General features: G+C 44.4%; 1 protein-coding gene across 4 annotated transcripts in view; it reads right to left on the reverse strand.

Annotated features, from left to right (window-relative positions):
• KIAA0319L (KIAA0319 like) overlaps nt 1-21,454 on the reverse strand; it is a 79,910-nt gene that overhangs the window by 57,890 nt on the left and 566 nt on the right. For all 4 annotated transcript variants that reach the window (XM_069971639.1, XM_069971640.1, XM_069971636.1 and 1 more), the window contains exons 2-3: nt 18,633-18,787; nt 2,440-2,606 (exon numbers count right to left, since the gene is read on the reverse strand). In XM_069971639.1, coding sequence (XP_069827740.1) covers nt 2,440-2,581 — 142 coding nt within the window. In that variant the 5' untranslated portion in view covers nt 2,582-2,606; nt 18,633-18,787. The remainder of the gene's footprint in view (nt 1-2,439; nt 2,607-18,632; nt 18,788-21,454) is intronic.

Genomic DNA, 21,454 nt, shown 5'->3' on the forward strand with positions numbered 1-21,454 from the left:
AGCTGGCGGGCCAAGGTTACCTAAGCCTGGTATAGACCATAACTGCGACACAGATTCTCCCATACAAGTCTATGGGAGTGTCTGTAATTTTTACAGATCTATAACGTCCGCAAATGCTTAAAAAACACGGATGATTAATCATTTTAAACCATTCTCACTTACTGAACTATCACCTTTCTCTACTTGGCTGATCTGAGAAAAAACACGGATTATGGATGCTATACGGATCTATTACTGACTAATAGATATTGCAGATATCAGATATTACTGCAGATATTACTGTATATACACCACCGTTCAAAAGTTTGGGGTCACATTGAAATGTCCTTATTATTGAAGGAGAAGCACTGTACTTTTCAATGAAGACAACTTTAAACTAGTCCTAACTTTAAACAAATACACTCTATACATTGCTAATGTGGTAAATGACTATTCTAGCTGCAAATGTCTGGTTTTTGGTGCAATACCTACATAGGTGTATAGAGGCCCATTTCCAGCAACTATCACTCCAGTGTTCTAATGGTACAATGTGTTTGCTCATTGGCTCAGAAGGCTAATTGATGATTAGAAAACCCTTGTGCAATCATGTTAACACATCTGAAAACAGTCTAGCTCGTTACAGAAGCTACAAAACTAACCTTCCTTTGAGCAGATTGTGTTTCTGGAGCATCACATTTTTGGGGGGTCAATAAAACGCTCAAAATGGCCAGAAAAAGAGAACTTTCATCTGAAACTCGACAGTCTATTCTTGTTCCTAAAAATGAAGGCTATTCCATGCAAGAAATTGCTAAGAAATTGAAGATTTCCTACAACGGTATGTACTATTCCCTTCAGAGGACAGCACAAACAGGCTCTAACCAGAGTAGAAAAAGAAGTGGGAGGCCGCGTTGCACAACTAAGCAAGAAGATAAGCACATTAGAGTCTCTAGTTTGAGAAACAGACGCCTCACAGGTCCCCAACTGGCATCTTCATTAAATAGTGCCCGCAAAACACCAGTGTCACCATCTACAGGGAAGAGGCGGCTGACGGATTTTGGGCTTCAGGGCAGAGTGGCAAAGAAAAAGCCATATCTGAGACTGGCCAATAAAAGAAAAAGATTAAGATGGGCAAAAACACAGACATTGGACAAAGGAAGACTGGAAAAAAGTGTTGTGGACGGATGAATCCAAGTTTGAGGTGTTTGGATCACAAAGAAGAACGTTTGTGAGACGCAGAAGAAATGAAAAGATGCTGGAAGAATGCCTGACGCCATCTGTTAAGCATGGTGGAGGTAATGGGATGGTCTGGGGTTGCTTTGGTGCTGGTAAGGTGGGAGATTTGTACAGGGTAAAAGGGATTCTGAATAAGGAAGGCTATCACTCTGCACCGCCATGCCATACCCAGTGGACAGCGTTTGATTGGAGCCAATTTCATCCTACAACAGGACAATGACCCTAAACACACCTCTAAATTGTGCAAGAACTATTTACAGCAGAAGCAGCAGATGGTATTCTATCATAGGTAATGGAGTGGCCAGCGCAGTCACCAGGTCTGAACCCCATTGAGCTGTTGTGGGAGCAGCTGGACCGTATGGTGCGCCAGAAGTGCCCATCCAACCAATCCAACTTGTGGGAGCGGCTTCTAGAAGCGTGGGGGGCAATTTCTCCAGCTTACCTCAACAGATTAACAGCTAGAATGCCAAAAGTGTGCAATGCTGGAATTGCTGCAAAAGGAGGATTCTGGGACCAAAGCAAAGTGTGATGTAAGAACAATGTTATTTCACATACAAATCATTATTTCTAACCTTGTCAATGTCTTGACTCTATTTTCTATTCATTTCACAACGTATGGTGGTGAAGAAGTGTGACTTTTCATGGAAAACACAAAATTGTTTGGGTGACCCCAAACTTTTGAACGGTAGTGTACAATCCTGAAAAACTACTGTAGGTGTGAACAGAGCCTTAGTTGGTGACTTAATGTGATTGTAGGGGGAGAATATTTCTGTCCATAACCATCCCAATCAAGAGTGGTCGGGCAGCACACAGTGTGCCAGGGTCATAGGGGACACTATGCACATGGCACAGAGGCACGTTCTCCAAACCTGAGCGTTCAGCATTACGTTACTCCCAGCAAAGTTGGATGCAGCCCTAGGGAGTCCTGGAAAACAAGGATACACCCTATGGCCTATGGCTGTATCCAAGTTTCCCTGGCAGCTGTAGGGCTGTGTCCAACTTCTCCAGACGCCAGGGAATCAAATGGAGAACGTTGCCAAACAACACTATAAGTAACACCATCTGCCTCCATACTATGATTGGTAAGGCCGGCTAGAAAATGAATAAACACATCATGAAAACTGAACATCCCCTTTAATTCTGGTTACGCTGCTTCTGGCACATTCAGTAAAACCAGTTTAGCATTTTTCTCTCCATGTAGAAAGCTCTAGGCCTGGCAGGAATCACCTGTGATGGAGAAGAGTATGCTCAGGCATGCTAACAAGTAGAGCAGGTGTATTCGGGCTGTGCAGGTCCCACGTCTCCCTCCAGGATGTTTAGATCTTAGCGCGGAGTCATATGTCAGCATTCTGGGGAGGTAACCTTCCATGATGTTTTCCACTGAATTTCTGAGCCTAAAAAGCAAATAATAAAAAATTGAGAAGTTATCCTGCCAATATACATATTCCGCTCAGCCAGTCAGTGACAGAGGCGGGATCTGAGCGGACTTGAAACGGATCCCGCCTCTGTCACAGACTGGCTGAGCGGACTTGAGACATCACGTCTCGAGCCCGCGTCAGACTCCAGGAAGTGGCCGGGGACCGAAGCGCCTCGATAAGGGACCCGCCGCTGGATCCGGGGAGGTGAGGGGACGTCTTTTCTCTCAGCCACCCAGATCCCAAAATAGCCCCCCCGGAGTACCCCTTTAAGATCAGTCTCACACACAGAGTATCGCAGTAAATCTGCTGCGACATGCTTTCTTTACATACTTGCAGGAAATTTTTCTTCCCTTTTAACCCACCGCTGCCCGGCTAATATATTACCTGTCCAAGCTCCCGGCTGCTTCTCAGGCTCCCTGGTGTCCCGATCAGCCAATCACTGCACTGCCCTGCCACACCCACCGATTGGCTGAGCCGGATGTCAGGGAGTCGGAGAAGCATCCAGGAGCACGGGCGGGTAATGTATTAGCCGGGCAGCGGTGGATTAAGTGGGAAGGGGCTTTACACACTCTTTCTGGTCATTTTCTATGGCTTTATATACTCGCAGTGAGTATGTAAAGCCATATAAAATGACCAGAAAGAGTATCACAGCAGGTTTTGCTGCGGAACTAAAGCTATGTTCACACACCACCTAAATTATGGCATTGATCAACAAATAATGAACGTTATTCGTATTATAATGGCTGTGGTTTCAAAATAACGGCCGTTATTTGCCAGTCTTCTGGCTCCCATCGGTCCCGCTCAGCCAATCAGAGCACGGCCTGCTGCAGTCACTGATTGGCTGAGTGGGACCAACGGGAGCCAGGAGTCTCACAGGAGCAGCTGTGGCGCCTATAAGGTAATCTATCCTGGGAACAGCGGGGGAGGGGGGGTAAAGGGGCCGGGGTTACATAATCGCAGTGGAATGAAAGACATTGGACCCCCCAAAAGATACAAAATTGCATTATTTTCCAATATTACCCCATAAATAACATTTTTGGCGTTCCATCATACATTTTTGGGTAGATTCAAAGGCACCAATTGAAAGTACACCTACACAAAAAAAAGAAGTCTGTACATGTGTATATATATATATATATATATATATATATCCAAAAATTCTGTAAAAACAATAGGTCCTTTTCCGATGACACAACATCTATTGTTTTTTTTTTACCATGCACTTTGATTTCAGGGAATGTTCCACAAAAGCCTAGGTAATAGATAATAACAAACCACAACTCCCAGGGGCGATACTAAAAGGAACAGCTGCCTGTAATGGAGGGAATCCCAGGTGAGAGCACCTGATGCAACCCCACAGCTGACACAAAGTAAGATGTGCTTTATATGCCCTTCTTGTCCCGTAAATACACTGTACGGCTTTAGCTTTGGCTGTCCGGGCATGATGGGAGTTGTAGTTTTGCAACAGCTGGAGGGTGAAAGGTTCCCTACCCCTGATGTATGAGGCACACATATTTTATACCATCTATAAGTAAAGGGCATAGTACAAGGCACATATCCCCTGAGGTATATAAAACCTATAGGAAGCTGAAAACGTGCGCTTTATTTTATGAATGGCAAGAGCTTCGCCAAAATGGTAAATAACCCAGTGACTGTGCGCAGCCGGTGACCACACTGTGCAGCGTCACTGTATGACAGACGATTCACGTGTACTCACTTTGCCAGTTTGCTCCTGTGTCCCCCATCCCTTCAGGCTCACTCACATAAGCATATGTACTACTGTGGTATTCCACTTTATACACAAAACCTTTCTTAAAGGGAAAGTGTCATCTAAATTTTCTCTAACTGATTAAGAGTCAGAAATTAAAACTTCTTCTCTTATTCTAATCTGTTTCTATTTTCTGACTGTAATTTATTTTATTTCACTTTTTGTACATTCTAATGATGACTGCCATCTTGCCTGGGTTGTTCTTAACAGCATTTAGTGACCTGCTTTACAACAAGACTCATGGACATAGATGACAATAGACAATCTGTCCTTCGAGATGAATGTGAAGCATTAATGAGCGCGCTCTGTGACCTCTGTGAAGAGGTCATTCCACAGGGAGTCGCTATTGTCTCTACTGGTGTCACATGAGGCTGCAAATGCTGTACAGATGACTTTACAGCAGCCTCCTCTTATCACTACAGACAAAACAGCAAATCTCAGCTTAATTTTAGCCCCAGTGGTGAGAATGAAAACTGCAAGATATCAGAAATATTTCATAATATAGATAGAAAACGGAGGGGGATCAGAGCACAGAGATGGAGGAAACAGCTCACACAAAGTTTTCTGTTTCTTCAGCAGAAAGCAGAAGCTCAGAACTGGGGGAAGGAGACTGAAGAAATAATAACAAGTACAGTATGTTAAGAATTGTTAGTCTCCAGGAGGGGGAGGATGACCGAACATGTATTTTATCTGAGAAGAATACCCCTTTAAGCAAAGATGTCTCTTTGCACTGACATAGTTACCATAGTTAAAATAAAATGTTGAAATTTAAACTTTTAATTTAATTGAAAGAAACAATTATAGGGGTACCCCGGGCACTCATATTTTTCATATTTTGCCTCTTTATCTTTATGAAAAGCTTTTAACTTGACATATTTATACTTCCAGATTGTCCTGATTTTAGTCGGACGATCCAGCGAAGATCTCCCAGGGGGCAGGGTTAAGTCAAGTCCCGCCCATAAGCAGGCATTTGGGGCATTTCCAGAAATTTTGAGGGAGTTTGGGGGTAGTAAGAATATTAAATATCCTCATGCTGACACATTGGTAAACAGGTATATATATTAAGGGGCTATTATACTACCTGCTATGGATGAGAGGGTTTAATTTCCCATCTAGATTAACCCCCGCAGCTGATTCTGAAAATATGTCTTTATAACAGGTTGGTCACCTACCATTGGTGTTAACAGGGCATAATATAGGCTTAGTGTGCAAGGCATCTGTATTATAAATCTGCATGCTTGTCCTTATTACAGATACAAGTGTCATCCTGACCACAAGTCTGATAACCCGAACTGACACGTGTCCTTGCAGAGGTTTACCAGAATAACTCATAACTGTGTCTTAAAGTGACACTGTCACCCCCTTTGTGCATTCTGACATCTCTACACAGGTGTAAAGGGTAAATTTAGCATTTTTCATACCTTATTTCATATCATACGTCATGGTGTTTGTTCAAGTAAAAAGTGTCCTTTTATCAAATGCAGATTGTATTAAGTGGGCGTGGCATTGCGGCATTAGTGCCACTTAGCCCCGCCCACGTTGCCCCGCCCCCTTGACGCCCATTGGTTGGATGACGTAAAGGGGGTGGGGTCTAGACCTTTTCGGCCAGCCTGTTCCAATGGCCGACGAGGGGGCGGGGCCAACGGTGTAGTTGTGGGCGGGGCTAAGTTGCGCTAAGGCCCACTTAATACAATCTGCATTTGATAAAAGGACACTTTTTACTTGAACAAACACCATGACGTATGATATGAAATAAGGTAAAAAACGCTAAATTTACCCTTTACACCTGTGGAGAGATGTCAGAATGCACAAAGGGGGTGACAGTGTCACTTTAAAGTGAACCTGTAACCAGTACAATGCTTTCCAATTTATCACCATCATGTTATAGAGCAGGAAGAACTGAGCGGATTGATATATAGATATCTTAGTGGGTAAAAATTTAGTATAACTTGTAACATGTTGACTGAAATCTCTGATCGTTCTCATTCGGAGTCCAGTGGGCGGGGTCACTCAATGGACCGGACTCTTTAGCATGGAAACATCAGAGATTTCAATCAATAAATTACAAGTTATACTGAATCTTTTCCCATAAAGATATATATCAATCCAGCATATGTGCAGTATTCACAGAGAAGATTAATAGGAGAAATCCTGCCTGGGGCATTACTAATGAGGAGGAGGTACAGAGAGGCGGTGCAGGCCTAGGGCACAGATACTCTAGGCCATGCCAATTTGTCACGGGGCTGAAAATTTAAAAGTTGTTTTTTAGGACAATAACTGCATCACCTGCCGAACGGACCCCAGGACAGATCTTGGATTAAAAGCAGCTATCTGGCAGTACAAGCGGTTTTAGGGGGAGATTGTGGATCCAGAGTCACTTTAAGGCTGAATAGGACTGAGCTGCCATACCATACTGCCTATGAGCAAGAGTGTCTCTGTTTCTGTTAACCAGCAGTAACATTTTTTCTAATCTTGAACATCACTTTAAAGGGAATCTGTCATCGGAAAATGACTTCTTGTTTAATAAATGTTATTATGTTAAACATATTTTAAAAATTTTGGTGACTTTTTTCAATTTTTCTATCTATATTATAAAATAATCCTGATATCTTGCAGTTTTCATTCTCACCACTGGGGCTGACACTAAGCCGAGGCTTCCTGTTGTGTCTGCAGTGATGAAGGAGACTGCTGTAAAGTGATCTGTACAGCATAACAGCGTCATGTGACACCAGAGAGAGAAGAGACAATAGCAGCTCCCTGTGGAATGACCTCTTCACAGGTCACAGAGCATGCTCAGTAATGTTTCACATTCACCTCAAGGGGACAGAGTCTGTCTACTGCCATCTATGTCCATGAGTCTTGCAGTAAAGCATGTCACTAAATGCTGTTAAGAACAGTCCAGGCAATATGGCAGCCTCCATTACAATGTACAAAAAGTGCAATAATTTAAAAAAATGACAGTCAGAAAATAGAAACAGACTGGAATAAAGGGGGGGGGGGGGCTAAAATTTAAAAACAATTTTGAAAAATTCGAAAATTTAGGTGACACATTCCCTTTAAGAATTTTAAACAATGAGCAGAATGAAAGTGGTTGTCTAAAGAACCCCCCCCCCCCCGCCGCCACCACCACCACCATCCCATCAAATAGACCTACTTATGTAAAGCAGAACAAAAGGGCACAGAGGCTGCACTAGCCTGTAGGTTGTGTCTGCTGGTACAGCAGTTCCTATACATAGCACACACAGGACAAGAGATTATCTGTCCAAGGAGAAGATGATCTGTGCCAGGCAGCCTGCCAACACTGCTCGCTCCTGCTCTTATCCCTGTGTACTGTGCAAACTCGGAGAAACTTGCTGCACACAAGACAAATCTAAACAGACAAAGGGACTGTGGCCAATAGATGAGAATATTACACATCCAAAGGTTTACTAAGGATCTATCTCCTCGCCAGAATCCCAATGAGAACACTACATTACACTGCAAACAATGGCAGAAACCTGCAAATGTAATATGACAGTCACACTGGTTATGTGAGGGCTGAGGCCTCGGGGCCTTTGTACTTTGTAAGGTCAAGTGAAAGTAAGTTACTTAAAGGCCGGGCAAATTTATAAAAAACAAGAACAGGCAGGGGGTGGAGGACATAATAAACAATCTATACTCAGTGGTTGCCTTTGCAGTGCCGCATCAGCTCAGCCGGTCAGTGACTGCAGCGGTGTGGTGTCCCACCCTGGTCAATGACTGACCGAGCAGCGCAGCCAGGGGAAGAGATATGGAGGATCCTGGCGGGGTCCAGGAGCAGGACACGGTGCTTCAAAGGCATGGGGGGGGGGGCTGGGAGTGTAGGTTGTTTATTATGTTCCCCCCACCACCTGCCTGTTCTGATTTTTTTTTTTTTTCCTTTGCCCACGGCAGGATTCTCCATATTTCTTCCCCTGGCTGCCCTGCTCGGTCAGTCATTGACCAGGGTGGGACACCACACTGCTGCAGTCACTGACCGGCTGAGCTGATGCGGCACTGCAAAGGCAAAAGGACCACAAAGTATAGGTTGTTTATTATGTTCCCTGCACCACCTGCAAACCTCTCCTGATCTGAACAGTTCCTGACATGGACAGAGGTGGCAGCAGAGAGCACTGTGTCAAGACTGGAAAGAATACACCACTTCCTGCAGGACATACAGAAGCTGATAAGTAGGGAAAGACTTGAGATTTTTAAGTAAATTACAAGTCTATGTAACTTTCTGATACCAGTTGATTTGAAAGAAAAAGATTTTTGCTGGATAACCCCTTTAAGGTCACCAACAGATGGCCTGACATTCCTTCAAGTCTTCCAGGTTCTGAAGGGGAAAAACAGCCCCAGACCATCACACTACCACCATATTTTACGGTTGGTATGATGTTCCTTTTCTAAAATGCTATGCTATGCTTCTACGCCAGATGCAGTGGGACTAAAAACTTCTAAAAAGTTTAACTTTTGTCTCGTCAGTCCACAGTCTTCTCCCAAAAGTCCAGAAAACATCTTGATTATCCCCAAGACATTTAGGGAAAGCTCAGGACAGCCGTCCCCGTGTGTCTACTGCTGTCTGTGCACAGTGCTGCAGTGTAATCTCCATTTAGCTTCTCAGTATCAGCAACAACAGTAGCAGCTCGGTGCTTTGTGTAACCCTTTCCTTGCTCTGTTCCTGCTGCTGTGGTTGTATTCACTTTAGCTCACATAGCACATTGCAAACCCAGTGCGCCAGTAACCCCTTCTCCTACTACATGCCATCTATAATACGGTACTGTGCAAAAAAAAAAAAAAAAAAAATTAAGACCCAAGCAGTGTCAGCCTGTTCAGCCCTGTGCACTTTTTCCAAACACTATGGCATCTTATAGCAGGGAGGAGTAATTGTATGCGGCAGGGAGCAGCGGACAGGCGCTCAAAAATATCTGACTGATATATACACATATACACACACACACACAGACACAGTGGTGCCTTGGATTACGAGCATAATTCGTTCCGGGACGGCGCTTGTAATCCAAATCTACTCTTAAACCAAAGCAAATTTTCCCATAAGAAATCATAGAAATGCAGACAATTGGTTCCACACCCCAAAAATAATGATTTATATTCTGAATAACAGGTAAAACAGATGAAAAACATTTAGAAACAGCAGAATATGTGATATATAAGTTACTGTACAGTAATGGAGAGGATGGGAAATACAAGGACTGACAGAGACTGCAGGGAGAATGAAGTAATGAGCAGGACAGATGTGGGCAATTACATGCAGCACTCTCTGTCCGGGGAGAGAGGGGTTACAGCTATGAAGAGATTACCTCCACAGTCCTGTCCCCTGATGTAAGCCCCAGCCTGAAGTGGATCTGCTATGAGTGGGAAGGTGAGGGAGACTTCCTGGGTCAGAGTACAGGGCTGTAGACCCCGCTATGCCCCTCCCCCATTCGCCCTCCCACCCAGTACAGGGAGCTCTTACGCCAAAGCAATGCTCTTAAAGGGGTATTCCACTAAAAAAATTCTTTGCAATATTTAATAGTACCTAAAAAGTTAAATATATATGCAATTGGATGTTATTATGGCCTCTGCACCATTTTTGATCTTTTTTAGGTGTCTCATCCCATGTCAACACAAAAATGCTGTTACACTGAGACTTCTCTGTCTTGTTTACAAGACAAGGTCACATGTCCTCTGTCTTTGTTTAGGGCTGGGATGTAAATATTTATGGCTGGTAACCCAACCCACTGCAGAGACACAGGACAGTACAGGCATGTCTCCAGTGTGAGAGGTGACAGGAGATACATTTCCCCAGCACAGCAGCCTCTGCGCACAGATGGATGAGGGAGGGGGGAGAGACGTGAACGCAGGGGAGGAAACAGAAATGGATCAGGGAGAGAGACATAGGAGGTGTGGTGCATGCTGGGAGTTGGAAACTCCTGGCCAGCGCCATATTGAAAAGCATATTGAAAAAAGTTGCCAGTATTAATAACAATCATAAAGCGAGACACTGTTTATGGTCTCTCTTTATTGTGTCGGCTTATTTGTACTTCTATACTACGGTTATGTGCGAGAGTCCTGCGCTTAGTACCATAGACGGGATCGGCGTCTGCCATGGAAATGCAGGAAACCCATCGTACATGATTTGTTTCCGCTGTCAGGACTTTGTTCCATTGTTTGCCTTCGGTCATCAGTGATAAAGTATTAGGAGTGAAGTGTTACCTTAGCTATTGTACTGTATTAGCCATTGTCTGAGGGTTATAATGAAGCTACATAAATGATAGGCAAATACTACAGTATTGTATTCTCAAACAGAATGTGGGTCAGGTCAGGGCCAAAATGACCCATGTGATGCTAATCCAAAAAGTACCAGGATATGCAAACACATCTAAGGTTTATCTATAATTAGCATATGGCCGACACCTTCTTAAATAGTTTTAAGAGATCCTTAAAGAAACACTGTGGCAAGATATATTTTTTTAAGGATTCAACAGGGAGTGTGATCGCAAGCAGTTTTGCAATATACTCTTTATTTATTTATTTAAGTTTTCTATGTTTAAATCAGTGTTATACATATGGCCACTAGGTGTCTCCCTTCACTGCGCATGTATACAACTGCTGTGCTTCCACATTCAGTAGCAGAGAATCCTGTGGTGCTTGCATTGTATGGTCAGCTCTCCTGTCACACAGCACTGTTTCCTGGTAATCTGCAGAGCTGATAATATTAGCCTACGTTTTTGCCTTCAGGTGATATACAACCTGCATGATGAACAGGTGTCTCTCCTTGTGTGAGCGGCAAAGGTCAGGGACTTCCTGGGTTTGGTCTCTTTTTTGAGCAGAGAAAAGACCAAATATGGAGCCCATTTTGACTGGAAGGGAGACACCTAGTGGCCATATGTATAACATTGATTTAAACATAGAAAACGTAGATAAAATAAAGAGAGTAGATTGTCACAACCCCTGTCGATTCCTATTTTTAAAAAAAACTGTGACAGGTACGCTTTAATGTAATGCCTGTTAGGAGGAAACAGGACAGGAGACAGGTTTATTTTCAGAATACTCTGATGGATCCCAACAAACCGCGACCTATAATAAAGCCAACCTGTCTGCTTTCCATCTAGGTTCTCAAGGCAGAAACAGTAATGGAGACTACACTATCTGTGCTGTAAAAGGAACAGAACAGAATACAGCCCCAATAAGAATAGCGCTCCCTCCTGGCTATCAGCATTTCTTGCAGGCAATCTGGGATTGTATAAGTTTATAAAAGCCGTAGAGACACATTCGACATGTTAGGGGTCATTCACATGTCTGTACACGGATGTTGCTCTGCGGACTGGAATCATGATTAGTTATGATGTCGTGAGCTCCCAGGTCCAGTCTGCAGTACGGACTGAATTCTACGGACGTGTGAATGACTTCGCTAAGCAAATGTCACCATATGTCAGATAAACAAGTGGGCGAGTAAAAAGTCAGTGTATTAACATGTAGTAGTTCAGTGGGGTCAAACTCACAGCCCCTCGGGTGTTGCAGAACTACTATTCCCATCATGCCTGGACAGCCAAAGTCAAAGCTTTAGCTGTCCACATATGATGGGAGTTGTTGTTTTGCAACAGCTGGAGAGCCTCAATCTATGAGACATGTCAACTATAGATCCTTCTCATTGTGGAAACCAGCAGGGGGTTCTGTATCTGACCATCTCATTGCTATCCATGGAAATCCAGTCCAGCAGTTTATTTTCCAGCAGAAAGGTACAAACAAGACTGCAAACGTTTCTCCGTGAAAAGATTTTCCAGGCCGGCCCATTAAAAACAATGAAGAGAGCAGGTGCGGGGGGGCTGGTGCAGGCAGTGTTACATATCGCTGGCTGTCAATGAGGAGGTGATGACAGCAGCTGTCCGGGGTCAGCACATCACTTAAGGTGGTATTGGTGCCGCTGTGAAATAAATATTTGTTCAGCGATGGAACAATTACAGTAAAGAGCAAACGTACTCCATCAGGAACCATGTACGCGTTACAGAGAGTGGGAAACATCAGGTAGACTAACACTACATAGACCACAATGTGCAGCCATTACTATACAACAGCGGCACAGCCTCAGCCAGACATCTAATCATCTAAGTGGATGCAATGAATAAAGGAGGAGCTCGCACCTACAGCTATAATCCTGCCCTCCGACCCCTACTCCTTAGAATATTGACAGTGGCTCATATGTTCTGCTATACGAAGGGCAATATATATTTAATATACTGGAAGCATCTCCAGACTAGGGATGCACGATGCACCGAAATATCGATACTACTATCGATATTTCGGGCTAAAAAACGGTTCGGTACCAGGATTTCCTGGTATCGATACTCTATGTTAAAGCTGCACTATTAGGCAACTTAACATAAAGTATAACGCAGAGAACACGGCCGGCGGCTAGCTGAGCGCCGGCCGTGTTCTCTAAGTGCCTCTCACTGCCCCTGCAGTCTCCTTCTCTGTCCTCTCTCCTTCCGCTCCCGGCGGCGCCAATTTTAAATAGCTGGCACTTTGAGATCGCTAGTGCCAGCTATGTAACTGTTTAGATGCCGCTGTCACACTGACAGCGGCACCTGACCCCTCCTAAGCCCGCTCCATATGCAGCAGGGGTCGGCTACTGTGTGTAGCAGACCCCCGCTGAAATGATTTATGCAGAGGAGCCGGAGCTGCACGGAGGTCTCCGCGGCTGGAGAGGGAGAGGAGGACGGAGAGGGAGAGAGGAGGAAGGAGGAGAAGGCTGGAGAGGGAGAGCGGGAGGTCCGAGAGAGAGGACACATGTGATATATATACATGTATATACGTGATATATACATGAGACATATAGCGGAGCCGAGTGAGCAGTGTATAGCGGAGCCGGCTAAGTAGTGTATAGCGGAGCAGAGTGAGCAGTGTATAGCGGAGCCGAGTGAGCAGTGTATAGCAGAGCCGAGTGAGCAGTGTATAGTGGAGCTGAGTGAGCAGTGTATAGCGGAGCCAAGTGAGCAGTGTATAGCGGAGTTGTCTGAGTGATCGCTGTACTCTGTACACAGTTATGTAAAAAACGCAAACCTTTACTTTTAACGTAACAAAATTAAAAAAAAGCTCCATAAATTGGTATCTCTGTAATAGTGCAGGCCTGAAGAGTATAGAAAACATTTCAGGTTTATTATATTCGCTGTCTAGGGAGTATTATATTTCTATTGTTGTGTTTTTTTTTAAATATTTTAGTAAGTATCGAACTGGTATTGAGTATCGAAATAAAAATGTTAGTATCGGTATCGTGACATCACTACTCCAGACACAGGTTTGGTTGGATGTTCATGGATAGGCCCCCATCAAACATTCGTGAAATTTACCGGGATTTCTTAGAAAGAAATCTGGGTACATTTGCAAACCCATAGGGTTCTATTGGGCAGGGATACCTTTTTCCTGAAGGGTGTCCTAGCCAGAAACCAGCTCTGGAAAATATATGACAATATTTGTCCCGAAATCCAGCACGGATGACCCATAGAACCCTATAGGGGCATCCAGAATTCTGGACAGATCCAGATGCACATCAGGTCAGTGTCAGCACCCAAGAAAGTGCCGCCGTCTGCCGACACTGGCCCTTTAACCACACACGCTCCTAATCAAAAGCACATACTCAATTGCTGGGTGGTGATTGACTGGGCCAGGAGAGGCCGCTACCCCCCCCCAGTGATATGGCAAACAGTGACACCTCTCGTGCATTAGCAAAGCCAGCACAGCTGCAGCAGGTGAGTACGATTTTTTTTTTTCCTTTGTTTTTACGGCCAGAAAAAACTGGTGATTTCCTGAATCTTCCTGATCAGTGATTCCCGACCATAAAAATGGCCGCGCAAGTGTGAAGGGAGAAAGGAGAACAAAGACTAGCCTATAATCTCTACAGTATAGTGAGGTACTACATGTTCTGTACTGCTCTTTACCAGGGCAAGTTGCTTCTTCGGGCACCAGGTTAGGGCGGCTTAAAGGGGTATTCTGCTTAGGTTAAATATGTTTTTTTTTTATTCTAATTTTTATAAAAATGTTTACATTTTATAACAAGAAGCGCCAGGAAGGTGCAGGCAATAAGGCACAAATATAATTGTAAGGCTATGTTCACACTATGTAAAAGTACGGCCGTTGTTGCCATCAGCAACAACAACCATACTTTGCACGGTGTGGAACACTGCCTTTACTGCTATGGGATCCCGGACAGAGTGTATACATATAGTATACCCTCCGGCCGGGATCCCATACGGTGCCACAAAGAACTGAATTGCTGCCGCAGAAAGATCTGTCAGTTCACACAATGAAGCAAGTGGCTCCGACCACTTGCTTTATTGTGTGCTGTGTGAAGTTCTGATGCGGGCGCGCGCTGATGCACCCGCATAAGAACACTGCGACCGGAAAGATCATCCGGCCGGTACTCGACTCTTTTACATCAGTCGAGCCCTGTGTAACCTATAGAGAGGGGTGGGGGGAGGAGGAGGGAGATTAGTCGCCAGCAGAGAGCAGAGAACAAAGGATTACACAGTGGGAGCTGTATGAAAGCCGGTATTCAGAGGTCAGTGCTGACTTCAGAGGAGATAGCCTTGTGATGTAGCTGTAAATTAACTCTTCTGTTGTCCTGTTTTGGTGCCTCAGCTCCCTCCACCCCTCCCCTCTCCACAGAGAACCATGAAGACAGGGGGAGAGCTTCAAACTACTTTTTCATGATAAAAATGCATTTTTCGGCTAATAAACCCAATTACAACGTTTCTTACAATCGCCTGTACTACTGGTTTCTGCAAAAAAAAAAAAGTAAAAAGGACAGTGACACTTTAACCGGCCACACTGAAAAAAAAAACTTGTTAAGGGACTCTTGATAAATATCACAAAGAATTCAAGGTGTTGCCTAAGGCAGCATTCACATGTTCCGTGTTCGCCCTGTGAAGCACGGACAGGGGATCCCTGTATGACTTTCCAAAATATGTACTTCTGCAATCCTTCCCCTTATTTTTATGAGCTGGGTGTTGGTCTCGCCCACCGTGGGTGTCAGGAGGACGTCCAAATGTCTGGCAACCGATGACAAAACTAAGTATCAGACAAGTCTGTCTCTGCTCCGGCTGGTAGATGAGGTTGTGAACACTGTAAATCTATACGCACGGTAAATATGAATGCACAATGCCCTTTAATTGAGCTTTGTGTCTCCTTATACTTGATGTCGAAGCAATCCACTAAGCTAATCTTCTCATCTGCCTGGCAGGGATGGAAGGCTTAAAGGTTCTCCTAAGGGCTGAAATCTGACGCTCTGGCATCCCCATCCTGTTTCAGCTGCCTATTTCCTTGGATTTACAGCTATAAGAAAATAACTTCTTCCAATGTTAAGGATTTACATGTATAGTCCTCACTGAAATTTACTTGGAGGTGAGATCGATCCGTGCAATTTTATGCCGAAACGTAGAAAGTAATCATGATCCAAGTGCTTAGTGACAATAGCAGCTATATACAGTAGTATACACGGGATACACAGGATATAGTATACACGTGATACACAGGATATAGCATGGGTCTCCATACAGCGGCCCTCCAGCTGTTGCAAAACTACAATTCCCATCAAGCCTGGACAACTAAAGCTTTGGATTTGGCTGTCCAGGCATGATGGGAAATGTAGTTTTGCAACAGCTTGGAGGGCCGCAGTTTGGAGACCCATGGTATATAGTATACATGGGATACACAGTATATAGTATACACTGGATACACAGGATATAGTATACACAGGATATAGTATACGCAGGATACATTATACAGTAAGGTGAGATGAAGCACTTGATGTCAGCATCTCTGACCTTAAAAAAAAATAAATCAGCAGATTCACAGAATCCATTGGATATGAAGCTGAAACAATAGAAAGCAATGCAGGAAAAAAAATCGTCTACAAGACAATGGGGTAAAATCCGCTAGATATCCAGATATCCTGCAGAAGTAAAGGGGTATTCCCATCTCATTATAAGGGCTCCGCAGCCCCCTATCCCCTGCTTGCAAATGCCAGAGGTGGTTGGGATGCAAAAGCCAGCTATTTTACGCAGTTTGCGTAACTCCTATTGACTTAAATTAGAGTTGAGTAAATAGCGGAGCACTGTAAGCCGCACTGTTTACACAGCTAGAGCAGCCGGCCTAACTGGTTACAGCTTCCCGATCAAATCCGGCAAAAGCAAAGAGGCTGAGTGGCCAGGGAACCCTCTTATTACTCTGGAATATAACTTTATAAAAAATAGATGGTTTTTAATGTACATAAATACTTCCCTTTGCAAGAGGGGCCACATTCATTGCTCAGTCTTAACGTTTTGGCCACTAGGTGCCTCACTTCCTTGCAAAGTGATGCCTACTTCCTGTTAGGAGAAAACTACCTCTGGCAGCACAGAGACCAAGACAGAACGGAGGAAGTAAGGGGAGGGGCTTACATAGTGATATGTAAAAACGCACTGTGAACTGTAAGCCTAAGGGCCCGTTCACACTACGGAATAGTCTCACAGATTCCGCTCAGAAACCCTCACGGACTCCACGCCAGGTCACGTCTGCAATTTTTTTTTCAAAGGGAGGCCTTGTGCGCCTCCACTCTCCGTGCCTTTCCTCTCAAACAATTGACATGTCAATTCTTTGAGCGGAGAGGCGTGGAGAGCAGAGGCGCCCATGCCCTCCCATTTTAGGAGAGGGGATTTTTTAGTAATAATTTTTTTTTTTATATATTTTACACTTTACATAGAGATCACTGCAATATAATTAATACCACACTGATCGATAAGATCAGCGCTGTATTACTCTGGTCTGCTGCATTAAAATCTACAGATCATGACGTTTTTACGCCATGGAACAATTACTTTCCACCTTCTTGTTTACACACTTGAGCGGCCTCATACCCAAGTCAAACATGGACTTTAAAGAGGATGTACCACCCGGTACATCCTCTTTAACCTGAACCCACGGATCGATCGGTGCCGGCACGGGGAATTCCCTCCCCTGTATGACGCAGCTCCGTTCATTCTAAGCGAGCCGCGTCATACAGGGGAGGGAATTCCCTCCCACTGGGGGCAGCCCGGCCAACCTCCAGTGCTTCAGCACCAGCTGGTACCGCTGGATCGAACGGCGCCCTGCACGGGAACCGATCGATCCGTGGGTCCAGGTTAAAGAGGATGTACCAGGTGGTACATCCTCTTTATATAAATAAAAATATATAACCTGCAAGTAGAACGGCCCATACATAGCCCGATGCTATCCGCTACCACCAGCCATGGAAGAACAACCTCATATAATAACAAAATGGGGCAGATTTATGAAAGGGTGTAAATATACACCTGGTGTAAACTGCCCACAGCAACCAATCACAGCTCAGCTTTCAGATCTGGTAAAATATAAGAGGAGCTGTGATTGGTTGCTGTTGGCAGTTTACACCAGGTGTTTATTTACACCCTTTCATAAATCTCCCCCAATGTGTTCTCTCGCAACTCCTAAGCTTCCACCAAAGATATCAGGCCTAAGATTGGTCAAGAGAGTCTCAAGACTAAAGTTAAGGGAACTTCGAGCATGCCTGAGTTCATCCAAAGCCGAGTGTGCGGCATTTGATTGGCGCTGGCTGCTGAAGTCGGATGCACCCCTATTGATTTTTCGAACAATAATCGTTCTTTGTAATACCACCCTTGGGGCTGCATCTAACTTCACCAGCCAGCGCCATTCAAATGCCGCACACTTGGGTTTGGATGAACTCGGGCATACTGAAAGTTCCCCTAACTTTCCTCAAGATCTTATAGGGACTTGACTAAGTAAAAAATAAAAAACCAAGGGACAGCGGGTGGGGGGTTTGGGCCCTTTTACATCAGCTGATGGTAGAAACACTCAACTAATAATCCACGTGTGCAAAAGCGACAGCTATCAGAACACCTGATCACATATGTTGTGCGGGCTTTAAAATCTATCCTGCACGGTAAACAGTATAAGAGGGGGAAAAAAGCCTTTTTTTGGGCACCCCATTTATCATTAAAAAAAAAAAAACTATAAAAAGAAACCAAAAAGTTTCATCTAAACCAAAACCAATTTCATGTTGTGTACAACTACATAATGTTCCAGTGTAGGTTTTGAGTGACCGGGTAGCAATGTGCATGAGTGCAATATAACATAGGTTTTATAACCTTACTCATACCGCACTGATGTCTACCACACTCATCATCATCATCATAATATATAACAGCACATAACATGCCTCTCACCTGAATCATGTCAGCTGGTCCACAATATCTTCCCTATAAAGGGCTGGCTGGAACATTACTGCCCCCACTAGAGAGCTAGACGGCAGGAGCTTCCAATCGGATTTCTGCTTCCTCAGCAATACTTCACTACCATCCCCGAGAGAATATTCCTTCAGCTGTGAAGAAAGGCAGAACAAGTCACCTCTCATATGTGCCGCCATACGGGTGCGTGTACTGTATGTCTGTATTGTAATTCACAAGATAGAACACAGGGAAAACTGCTGCTCATCACCTTCACCATGTAACACTTCGCTGTCATTTCTTTGAGTTTATAGTAAGTGAACAGCAAGTGATACTTTGTCACCAGTGATTCCAGGAACAAGGGGCTCCTCACCACTCGGTACCCTAAGGGCCCTATTCCACCGGGCGATTTCTCGTTCGGTCGTTAATCGTTAACTGCATTTCAACCGAACGATTATCATTTAGATTCGAACGATTTAACAATAATCTGAACGATAATCTAAGGGCCCTATTCCACCGGACGATTATAGTTTGCATAATCTTTAACGATTAACGATCTCAAACGACCGCTATTGCGAAAGACCTGAAAACGTTCACTCATTTCCATGGAACGATAATCGTTACTTATGATCGTAAAGACCTGAAAACGTTCACTCATTTCCATGGAACGATAATCGTTACTTATGATCGTAATTGCGATAGTTTTTCTTCGTTATTTATTCGCAATTGCGTTCGTATCTATTGCGAACGACCGAACAACGTCTTATTCAATGCGAACGATTTGCGAACGTTTTGCGAACGAGCAACGATAAAAATAGGTCCAGGTCTTATAAAGCGATCAACGATTTCTCGTTCGGTCGTTAATCGTTAACTGCATTTCAACCGAACAATTATCGTTTAGATTCAACGATTTAACGATAATCTAAACGATAATCGTCCGGTGGAATAGGGCCCTTAGGCTAGGTCCACGCTACGTGTTTGCAATACGCAGGCATTTGTATGCATCCGTTTTGATCCGACTTCCATTATAAAAAAGAAACGGATCAAAATGCATCAGTTTTTTTTATAGTACACAAAAGTAAGGTCAGCTACGTTTTTGTGTACGTTAAAAAAATGGATGCGTTTTGATCCTTCTTTTTTTATAATGGAAGTCAATGGAAAAACGAATCAATACGGATGCACTAATGCATAAAACAGATGAAGAAACGGATTGTAAAAAGGCAGTGTGAAGCCAGCCTGTCAGGTGCTGTGTCACGTGGCACACAAAACTCCATGTGTGATCATCCCCTCAGGTGGCGGTGTACACTGCTCAGTCACTACTAAGCACATGAGGAAATACCCGCACAGCAATGCACATACATGATGTCTGCACTGATCATATGAAACCTCCTTATTGGAAATGTCTTGTGTCTATGTCCTTTAAAAAAAAAAAAATCCTCCAGACGATGAAACTATCAGCATGCTGGCTGGTGTAGGGGCAACAAGCATATGGGCAGCTTTATAAAAGCAGATGACAGGGATAAGAGGGGATAAGAGGGCACAGTGGGCACAGGTTGTATACCAGCGGCATAAGCCCCCCCCCCCCCCCCCCCCCCTATAGGATATGGATTGCGAGACCTCTGGCCCCTTCACATGTTGTAGGCAGTGACTGTATTATTGACGGTAAGAAGTGCATGGAGCCCAGGTCCGTCCTCTCCACATAACGACAATGAGCCTATATACTAACCAGGAGGACTGAACAGGGCGGCGATAGTGTCCTCCCAACCCGACTGCTCAGGATCAGGTGGATATGCTGCAGGATGTGACTATTACTGACAGACGTCCAACAGGAGCACATGGCACTGTTATCCTTGTGTCTGTCTGTCCTCTGATCTATCCTGGTGTCTGTCCTCACATCTGTCCTGCTGTCTGTCTGTCCTCACATCTGTCCTGCTGTCTGTCTGTCCTCACATCTATATCCTGCTGTCTGTCTGTCCTCACATCTATATCCTGCTGTCTGTCTGTCCTCACATCTATATCCTGCTGTCTGTCTGTCCTCACATCTATATCCTGCTGTCTGTCTGTCCTCACATCTATATCCTGCTGTCTGTCTGTCCTCACATCTATATCCTGCTGTCTGTCTGTCCTCACATCTATATCCTGCTGTCTGTCTGTCCTCACATCTATATCCTGCTGTCTGTCTGTCCTCACATCTATATCCTGCTGTCTGTCTGTCCTCACATCTATATCCTGCTGTCTGTCTGTCCTCACATCTATATCCTGCTGTCTGTCTGTCCTCACATCTATATCCTGCTGTCTGTCTGTCCTCACATCTATATCCTGCTGTCTGTCTGTCCTCACATCTATATCCTGCTGTCTGTCTGTCCTCACATCTATATCCTGCTGTCTGTCTGTCCTCACATCTATATCCTGCTGTCTGTCTGTCCTCACATCTATATCCTGCTGTCTGTCTGTCCTCACATCTATATCCTGCTGTCTGTCTGTCCTCACATCTATATCCTGCTGTCTGTCTGTCCTCACATCTATATCCTGCTGTCTGTCTGTCCTCACATCTATATCCTGCTGTCTGTCTGTCCTCACATCTATATCCTGCTGTCTGTCTGTCCTCACATCTATATCCTGCTGTCTGTCTGTCCTCACATCTATATCCTGCTGTCTGTCCTCACATCTATATCCTGCTGTCTGTCCTCACATCTATATCCTGCTGTCTGTCCTCACATCTATATCCTGCTGTCTGTCCTCACATCTATATCCTGCTGTCTGTCTGTCCTCACATCTATATCCTGCTGTCTGTCTGTCCTCACATCTATGTCCTGCTGTCT

Source organism: Dendropsophus ebraccatus, chromosome 5 (assembly GCF_027789765.1).
Source record: "Dendropsophus ebraccatus isolate aDenEbr1 chromosome 5, aDenEbr1.pat, whole genome shotgun sequence".
Classification (NCBI taxonomy): Eukaryota; Metazoa; Chordata; class Amphibia; order Anura; family Hylidae; genus Dendropsophus; species Dendropsophus ebraccatus.